This window comes from Engraulis encrasicolus, chromosome 4, assembly GCF_034702125.1.
Source record: "Engraulis encrasicolus isolate BLACKSEA-1 chromosome 4, IST_EnEncr_1.0, whole genome shotgun sequence".
Taxonomy (NCBI): domain Eukaryota; kingdom Metazoa; phylum Chordata; class Actinopteri; order Clupeiformes; family Engraulidae; genus Engraulis; species Engraulis encrasicolus.
Window position 1 is genome coordinate 31034646 of NC_085860.1, and position 10000 is coordinate 31044645.

A 10000-nucleotide genomic window follows, 5' to 3' on the forward strand; every position below is an offset into this window, starting at 1 on the left:
ATGTGTATATTGGCCAGCCATGGCCTGCAAACTTAATTTAACACTTAGATGGTCAATTTAACACAAAGTATATTCTAGAGTGGCATGTAGTCCAAGTGTTGAATTAACACTGCAGACTTTACTGTGTACTGTAGCCACCTTTACCATTAGGAAGAACGCACGTTCCTATATCTTCGGCCATGGCTGCTGAAGTGCCCTAACAATGCGAGGCACGTAACCTCACATTGCAGCAGGGACTGTAACTAATACCTTGTAATATAACTATAACTCAATTTGGATAGAAGCATCTGTGTGAGTGGGGCCACAACTGAACTCTTGACAAGGCCCCCTGACCTAGCTTCAGTAGCCGGCGTTACACCACCATATCAGAGCCGTGCTCAAGACTTGTGACCCAGTACTTCAGTAGACCACCAGCCCAGAACCACAAGCCCCCTGCCATTGGGACTTGGAGACCCTGAGACTAGAGTTCACGCACAGTATATAAGAAGTGACAGGGTGATGTAGTAACTTATATATGGGCTAAGAGTTTATAGGTAATGTATATACACCTCACACGGTGAACAGCAGGACACGTGCCTGACCTAGTGGCCTGACCAGCAGTAATGCACAGCCGATGCACTATCCCCGGTGATGATGCCATCAAGAATGGCCGTATAGAGCCACAATCTTTTTACGATTCCAAGAATTCAATAAAATGTTTTGGCTTGGAGGCCATTTTCTTTTTCAAAATACTATATTTTTGGGGCTTTCAAACCTCCATTACTCAGATAGGACAGTGAAGAGAGACAGGAAATGAGTGGGGGAGAGAGAGACGGAGAGGGGTTTGGAAATGACCCCTGGGCCGGAATCGAACCCGGGTCCACGGTGCAACAGCACGGCGCACTAGCCAGTGCTTCATTTGTCAAGCGGGAGGTCCCGGAGCGCAGAGGATGGGTGGGGGGGGGATCTGTGATGTCTTTCTATGAGGTTCCATCCAAGGTTCCGGAGCTCTCGTCTGAGGTTCCGGAGCTAGCTCCCCCTTGCTCCCCCTCAAATTAAGCACTGGCACTAGCCCACCAAGTCACGTCACCCCGTTTGAGGCCTGTTTCAAGTTATGCAACAGGAGTGCCCTCTGCAGGGAAGTGTCCCACTGAGAGGAGATATTGCTGTCCTGACATGATTTGCATACATTGGAATGAGACCTGGAGACAGGACTACTATGGGAAACTGATGGCTGTTAGACCAAAATAACTACTTCAGAAGTTTCATCTACAGACACTGTACATCAGTGTTTGAGATAGTACTACTGTATGTGTTTACTGGAGATCCCCCCTATTACACACACTCTCTCTCTCTCTCTCTGTGTCAGAGAGATGCTACTCGTTGTCTATTTCCTAGTGTTGTTTTTGTTTTTCCCCCGTCGAGAATGGCCCATTGGTCCATCTTTAATATAAATGATGGACTGAACCAATCAGTGGTGTAGTCTACGTAGAACGCGGGTATACGGAGTATACCCACTTCTAAATTTCAGGGATTTCAGTATACCCACTTAAAATTTATTGATCCATTGTTTTGAATGGCACAAATATATACAGTATACCCACTTCAAAAAAATCTCAAATATACAGTATACCCACCATAAAAAAGTAGACTACACCACTGGAACCAATTATAATATTGGAGAAAAACAGAGGGTTCTTTGAGGGGTTGTGTGCACCAAAAGTGCCGGAACATTTTTTGGGCCCAGCCCAACCCTGACCCTTTGTCAACTTATGGGCAATGGCCATGCATACCGGTTTGGGGCTGCGTCCATCTCTCCTGAGTTACCTACTCTTTGTATGTTACCTCTGTGTGTGTGTTTGTGTGTGTGTATGTGTGTGTCCCTTAACCCACTTCAGTATTCAAAGGTGTGCGCGCGCGCACGCGTGCGCCTGCATGTGGGCGTGCGCGCGCGCGGGCGTGCTTTGGTCAAGGCTTTCACTTGATACCAGAAAGACCTGAATTGACATAAATAATAAGGTCGCCTGGGCGCACTAATGAACCTGTGCGTTAACTCATTAACCATACACTACATGCACCAAGTAGACGTTATGGTACATCCGGGTCCGAAGGTCGCCGCTCATCTGCGAGAAGCTCGTAATCAAGTGAGGTAACGACGCGTCATTTCTAGGCTATAGAATCACATGAACAAGATCCTAGTGGAAGTACTGTACAAGACAATGCAATATCATGAAAACTATGGTCAGCAAAACCCTATAGCCTTCAGTCCTAAAAAAAGAGAACACAAACAACTAAATGTAGACATTCAGTCATACCCTCGTAAACGAAGTTGGTAGAAATAAAATTCGACCAAGGAAACTTAATTTCTAATGCACTTTTCCAGTTAATAGATGAAGTCTACAATAATGGCATGATTTCAGCCCATTCAGTCAAACATCTGGTTTCCTATCCTACTGAAACTGACATCTTACCTGCTGTGACCGACACTCCGTTCCATATTACGCACGTCCACATGCCATATGCTACGATCCCAAAAGTCATCATTTTGGCCGTTTAAATCTGTATTCACTTAAACGACTTTGGAGAAAATAAATAATTTCGCCTTAGTTATTGAGAGGCAGAACTGCTTGAAGCGCTCATTTTAACTATGAGCTTGGAAGAACTTCGCCAGCCTACTTCGTCGTTCACGTGACCAGTCTCACCTGTTGCAGAGCGAAAGTAAAACGCGCTGGCCCACACCATTTGTTTTGTAGTTCCTTACATCATGACCAGTCATTTTTCCCATTCAGTACAGTACATACATATAACATGTTATAAAATGCAGCAAAAGCAGAGAGCGTTAATTCTTAAAAATTTAATTTGTATAAAAAAATGTAACAAGTCCTTCATTTCCCAGAAGCACCATGTATAGTACGCAGTAAGCAGAATAATATGGCACTAAGAGGAATTTCAAACGGAACAATAAGCTATTTACACAATATGCCTATTAAAATAATTAATTACTCTTTTAGATGTTACAATACATTTACATAATAGTTCAACCCTAGTATCCTTGAGCATTCAGGTGGTTTTGCCAACCAGGATCACAAAGGCAAAATTGCAATTCGTTTCAGACATTCACTGGAATTACAGTCCGAGGTGAGCTTGTATAAGGCGGTTCTCAGTCCACTTTTTGATCATAAGCCCCTATATGTCTACTGGGGCTTCATCAGCACTTACACACAGTAAAAACACCAGTGTTAATATAACTTTGAACTGAAATTATCTCCATTTAACATTTGGTCCCACTCAAAATAGTGTTATTTTTACTCTTTGGTCAGTGTAACATTTTCATAGTTAACATTGTGTAAACATTAAGAGCTGTGGAGTGAAATTGGACTGGCTACCTGCAGAATGTTACCCTGACTTTTCACTCAGTGTTGTAAATACTTTATATAAGTTTACTCTACAACATTGACAACCCTTTTTACACTGTGGAGATCTATAGAGCAGATTGCCTTCTGATACTGTAAGTCTGCCTCGTTCTTGGCTTTTCACAGAGGTCATTTCTCTGCTCTAAACTTTGTAACAATTAAACAGTTGTGATTGATTGTTTGCTTGTACATTTACACAACTGGCACATTGGTCCCAAGCGTTGGATGGATTGTATGGACTGAGCTGAATCTTGTAAATCTTTCTCCTGGACAGTTTGGGTCTCTCGTCAGTAAAATACGTCTCCTCCACTGAAAGTAGACAAATAGGTGTGAGAGAAATACAAATCATACAAACATACACAACATTTGAGAACAGATATCTATTTCACATAATACCATAGGCTGTACAGAATTTACTTTACTCAGGTTTAACACTTCAACAGCCAGTGGGGACAGTTTTAAATGCATTCTAAATCATGTAGAGGTATTACTGTGTCATAAGCAGAGTAAGTGAACATTGTGGGAGCAATAATAACTGCATCGTAAACAATGTGTTTAACAAGGCAGCCATAAAGACAATAAAGTCAAGGTCACCAACACAGCACAACTTGGCTGTCTTAAAAGATGCAGAAGTGTGTCAATTGTCTATACCTTACATTCGTTCATTAACGACTGTACTCGGTACTCACAACAAAACAACTCACCGTAGCTCTTCCTTCAACCTTTGCAGTTTATCCTGTAGTCTGGTGTTTTTAACTTGCAGTGATGAACTAGGAACAAACCAGCCAGCGATGAACTTGAAAATCACCACCACATGCTGTAAAAAGAGGAACAATAGAGAGATATTTTCATTCATGTCATTCTCATAATAAATTGCAAGTAATACAGTGATATTTTGTGCATTGTGGAATATTAATAGCCTAGAAATCTAGACACCCCAAGTGGCTACAAATTGAATTTGCTCCCGGGGTTTAGCTCCCTAGGCTAGAATAATAGTATCAATCATGTAACACCAGGACAGAACTTGGCACTTAAAAGTTAGCTGACTGCACAACTGGTTCTTCTTCTCTTGTTTAGCTTATGTCCTCGCACGAAAGCCAGAAACGTAATTTCAATTCTTTGTATGACCAGTGTGCAAATGGACATTAAAGCCGACTTGATTTAGCACAGACCTCAAACAATATAACAAAGGCCAGCCGGACAGCCAAGATGAGCCAGAACTGAGGGGTTAAGCTGTAGTCTTCACTGCTGCGGTAGTCCTTGTAGCTGTGGAAAGGAGACAGGACACTGAATTATACTGCATGGCACATTTTACAGTTTACAGATACAGCTCACTGTGCTTCATAACAATAAAAGCATAAAAACAAGTCTTACTGTGCAACAAGAAACACTAACTAACCAACTGACTGACCAGCCAACTGTCTAACAGACACACAACTGCTTTGAAACTCACATGCCAATGTCTAAATTCATTAATCTAAAATCCATAGTTTTCTTATTGGCATCGTTTTTATGCAGTACGTACATTACACAAATCCTTACCTGCAGTGAGTGACGTTTTGGCCATCATGTGTCCTTAGCTGATCAGGATCGAAATCGTGCATGACCCGCGGATCATTCACCTGCACTATGGACAGTGTGTTGTTGATGTAGCCTTCCATACAGCTGATGAAGAGACAGAGAGAGAGAGAGAGAGAGAGAGAGAGAGAGAGATCAGGGTCATATTGGGGAGAAAGGGTAAATGTAAATACATTTAGAGAAGGAGTGAGGACATTGGATAAAGACAAATCAGATGTTAAATAATATGTGTGAGGACACATAATAATAACAGTATAATTAAAATCAGTTATAACATAACTTCAAAATACTGTATCCATTTGACATCCCCAAATCAGATGTTAAATAATATGTGTGAGGACACGACCCCTATAATTTTGTTTTTGCCAGAATGGGAAAGACCAAATGACTAAATGATTGACCAAATGAATTCAATTTAATTTAATTTAATGATTGGAAAAGCACGTCACTGGCATAAAGGTGCGTTATGAGTCTACGGCCTGTTTGAACAAGAAGCCGCATTTTAAAAAGACATTCATCTGTCTTGGATTATGGATTACAATGGAAACTTGTTCTCTGCTCACTTGGTGGAGGTGGAGTTGTAGCATGGCCCATAGTAGTACTTATACACCAGGCGAGGGATGAAGTCCGATGAAATGCCGATCACCAGTCCGTTAGCTATGACCGCTAGCACACCCACGGCCTCCAGCACATCAGTCCACACTCCTGCACACACACACACACACACACACACACACACACACACACACACACACACACACACACACACACACACACACACACACACACACACACACACACAAAATAATATTTACATGCAGAATACCCATGTGATTGTGCTATGCTGCAAAACTCAAAACTGAAACTGGTTGACATTCAGTACATACAACATGCAATCAATGAATGCAGAACACATTACACAAGCAGTTGGAGAATCACCCCTAGACAGACAAATTCTTCAAGTGTACAAAAATCAAAAGCCATTTTGCTCCCATACACACATACAGTATACAGAGAGACACACAAAGGCTGATGTGATGGCCTGACTACTGTCTGTAAACAACTGAAAGTTTGACAGTTTATATTTTGAACACAAGGGCAGTACAGGGGTAGTTACATACAGTACTTGTATGAATAACATTAGAAAATGCTAAATACACAGATCATAACATACAGGCAGCTCATAGTGAAGGCTAATTTCCATCTTTAGTCCCTTGATGGTCCGTAGACCCATAATGCCCGCTGTTCCACCAGTGGAACACTGTAATAGTACTTACTACCATAGTAATACACTACCAAGACATTGCACAAGGCACTTTATGCATTACAACTTGTTCATTGCCATTTTGGTAACAGCAAACAGGTATAACAGGGACTGTGTCTCATAAAAGGTTACTGTCTGCTCACCGATGTTGTTGGTCTTCTGTGGCACTAGGCGGCGCTCCAGGCTCACCATCTTGATGGCGTCCAGGCGGATCTCAATGATGTTGTTGAGGAGAGCCAGCAGAGGGGCCAGGGGGAAGGCTGCCACGAAGATGGTGGTGAAGCTGAACTGGATGACTGGAGAAAGGATGACAGAGAGAGAGAGAGAGAGAGAGAGAGAGAGAGAGAGAGAGAGAGAGAGAGAGAGAGAGAGAGAGAGAGAGAATGTTTAAAATTGATTCAGCAGGACAATACATTCATTCTGATACACAATATATTTCAAGGTATAACATAACATAGATTAGGATATATTACATAATAATAACAGTATAATTAAAATCAGTTATAACATAACTTCAAAATACTGTATCCATTTGACATCCCCATCCAGGACATTTCCCATAACCTTTACATAACGCTGTAGTGATTGGGGTGACACAAAATCTCTTTCACTTAAAGAAAAAGTGTATATTTGTTGTAGATACGGTGAAATGGCTCTGTGGCTGGACATACTGTATGTGTAGGATATTACCCAGGTGAGGTTGTCATTCAAGTGGATGACACACTCTCACACTCTCCATTCCACCAGCAACTTTAATACAACATTGTATTACAATAAGTTACTACATGCTGATGGAATGGACAGTGTGTAGGATCATTCTTACACTTAATAGAGCGAAATACAATTCAGCAGAGGCACTAGGCAGTTCAACCAGAGTAAGAGTAAGAGTAGGAGTATGCACATCCCACCTCACTGAGGCCAGGTGCAGCACAAAGGCATATCTGACAGAAGAAAGAATAGAAGTCTGCACGCTGTAGCTCAGTGGTTCTCTAACCTTTACCATCATTCCCCCCTTCGGAGGGTCTGGATGCTTCCGAGCACACACACCCCCGCCCAAGCAACAGCAGTAGCCTACTCGCGCAGATTTTACGATTTCTGCGCTGTGCAGAATTAAAGGAAAAGTGACTGGTGAGATAAAACAAAGAGGGACTGCAGTGGAATGCAGATGTGTGTTCATTTCCTATATGAGAATTAATAATATAATGTTTATAATTATGTATATGAAGCTTAAAACGTATTGGCTTATTGGCGAGACAGGAAATAATTTCCATGGGGGAAAATAAAAATCAGATGTCACAAGCCCCCCCTGTGATGCCTCCGCGCCACCGCCCCCTGGGGGGCTTACGCCCCACTTTGAGAAACACTGCTGTAGCTCCACTTTGAAGGTTTATTCAAGTCATACAACGTTTCGACCAAACAGGGTCTACATGATGAAGGCCCTTTCGGGTCGAAACGTTGAATGACTTGAATAAACCTTCAAAGTGAAGCTACAGTGTGCGGACGTCTACTCTCTCTACTACCTACAGCCGTACCCATCTCCAGGAACTCATTGAAGAGGCTGAAGCAGTCCACTTTGTTGAGGCGGTAGTTGCGCTGCAGGTCCTGCAGTTTGCAGTTGTCGCACAGCTCCACTCCGGCCTGGGGCTCCTGGTTCTCCTTCACGTAGCAGTTGGCACACTTCCTCTTCTGACGAGGCAACTTGTTGCGCTTCAGCCAGCGGTGGAACCAGCTGGAGGAGGGAGACAACATGGCTCTTCATGTTCATATTTGAAGAGCTCTTTTCCAAAACGCTATATCCATCATTTTTGACTTTTTGCATTTTAATATTGGAATTGACAGTTAAGATGTCCTATCATCTATGTGTGAATTCTTGCCATTCAAATATTTTGAGAACATGCTTTTTAATGAACATGCTTTTTATAAAATGCATTTTGTAATGCAATTCAATGGAATGCCCAATACAAAAATGTCAATTTCCCAACATTCTATAAAATGGATATATCTCATTTTGGAAAACAGCTCTTCATTTATACATCATGGGCGTCTGTAGCACTTCACTACACTGTGGTGCGCAATGATGTTCTAAACATAAATTAGATATTCTCAATGACAATTTTTTCAATCTTAAAGTCATTGGACAAATGGTCCAGAAATTATGATTAATTAATGTTGATTAAAATGTTAACGTCATAGATGAGTTATGCTTCTTGACAAAGGCAAGCATGACACACATTTTAGTTTTGTTTCATTATTCATTTCAAAACTGTGTTGCCATTATATGCCAATCAGACTCCATACTGTAAATAAAATAAATACATTACTGGAGATGAAAAAAAAAATTGTAAACACATTTCTAGAGACTTCATGTGCATACATTTATGTCAGAAGCACATCAGTGGGCTTTAAAAGCAACTTAATGTTCTGTGTCCATGTGTATCATACGTGGGTGCCCATTGGCCACTGCCCTTTACCAGTTGTTCCGCATACAACTACAACAATTTTGAATCCTTTTCCCTCTTTATTTCTAAGCGGATTGGTACAGTAGCCTAGCTGAGCCGCAAACAGGTAAGGTAGGCTTCTAATGAGAGTCCCATTAGATCCCGAGGACAAGGGGTACTTACGGGCCTGTGAACTCAAACACATTGTTGATGCTCTGCTTCAGGATCATGATGATAGCCATCTGAATGAAGAGGTCAGTCAGGCAACCACTAGGATGACACTGAAAATAAGACAAGAGTGTGTATGTTATGTTATGTTATGTTATGTTATGTTATGTTATGTTATGTTATGTTATGTTATGTTATGTTCATTCAATGATCAGTGTTGACAAGCAATTTTTCCATTATTCAATGTTGTTACATCATATCCTAGGCTTGCACAAACTTTACATCATTTTTTGTCTGTTGGGTCAGGTAATCATATGACACAAGGAACCTAAGTGAGCTATACATTTTTAACTATACTTGCACATTTCACTGACAGCTGTCTCCAGGCACATAATACATGCACATCAGAGGTGTCAAAGGTAAAAAGTCAAATTAAATTCATGGTGCAAATACAGTACAACACTAGGACGTGATATAACATAACTGTTACACCCTTTGCTCCATAGTACCCAATGAAATAAATAGACTGAAAAAACTAAAAACCTAATAACCTTGATCCAACCAGTACAGTCTGCTGATCGTAAGACTAGTACACAGGTCTACGGTTACCTGTGCTGGACGTAAATTGTGTTTCTTTTTTTACTTTTACTTTTACTTTTGACAACTCTGCAGGTCATACACCTGAAATGGCCACTCACCTCCTCCAGCCTCCACTTCTGCTCTATCCTCACATATTTTCCGGGCCGTCCATTTATCCTGAAGGGTAAAAGAAGGAGGAACAAAATGCTTGACTACAGTAGGAATGCTTCAGGGTTAAATTTGTATTTAAATGTGCGTGATAACTTGTGAGTCACACAGTCACGCATTACCTGCACTTGCACTTCGGTGTTGGTTTGCATTGTGTGTGTGTGTGTGTGTGTGTGTGTGTGTGTGTGTGTGTGTGTGTGTGTGTGTGTGTGTGTGTGTGTGTGTGTGTGTGTGTGTGTGTGTGTGTGTGTGTGTGTGTGTGTGTGTCTGTGTGCCTGAGTGTGTGTGTGTGTGCTTCAGTGTGTATGTGTGTGTGTGTGTGTGTGTGTGTATGTGTGTGCGTGTGTGCACTCACTGAACCCCGGACAATTAGTGCCTTGCATGGCAGCCTTCAGAGCCTGTCTATACAAATA

At 41.6% G+C, this 10000-nt stretch overlaps 2 protein-coding genes across 2 annotated transcripts in view; both read right to left on the reverse strand.

Moving 5' to 3' along the window:
• The window catches only part of sigirr (single immunoglobulin and toll-interleukin 1 receptor (TIR) domain), a 14920-nt gene extending 12260 nt beyond the window's left edge, over positions 1-2660 (reverse strand). The window contains exon 1 of the mRNA XM_063196113.1: positions 2451-2660. Coding sequence (XP_063052183.1) covers positions 2451-2523 — 73 coding nt within the window. The 5' untranslated portion in view covers positions 2524-2660. The remainder of the gene's footprint in view (positions 1-2450) is intronic.
• Positions 2661-2807: 147 nt separating this feature from the next.
• Positions 2808-10000, reverse strand: part of LOC134447616 (anoctamin-9) — a 23452-nt gene continuing 16259 nt past the window's right edge. Inside the window, exons 16-24 of the mRNA XM_063197152.1 lie at positions 9539-9596; positions 8856-8953; positions 7767-7963; positions 6378-6530; positions 5534-5675; positions 4935-5057; positions 4565-4658; positions 4097-4209; positions 2808-3701 (exon numbers count right to left, since the gene is read on the reverse strand). Of these exons, the coding sequence (XP_063053222.1) occupies positions 3680-3701; positions 4097-4209; positions 4565-4658; positions 4935-5057; positions 5534-5675; positions 6378-6530; positions 7767-7963; positions 8856-8953; positions 9539-9596 (1000 nt within the window). The 3' untranslated portion in view covers positions 2808-3679. The remainder of the gene's footprint in view (positions 3702-4096; positions 4210-4564; positions 4659-4934; positions 5058-5533; positions 5676-6377; positions 6531-7766; positions 7964-8855; positions 8954-9538; positions 9597-10000) is intronic.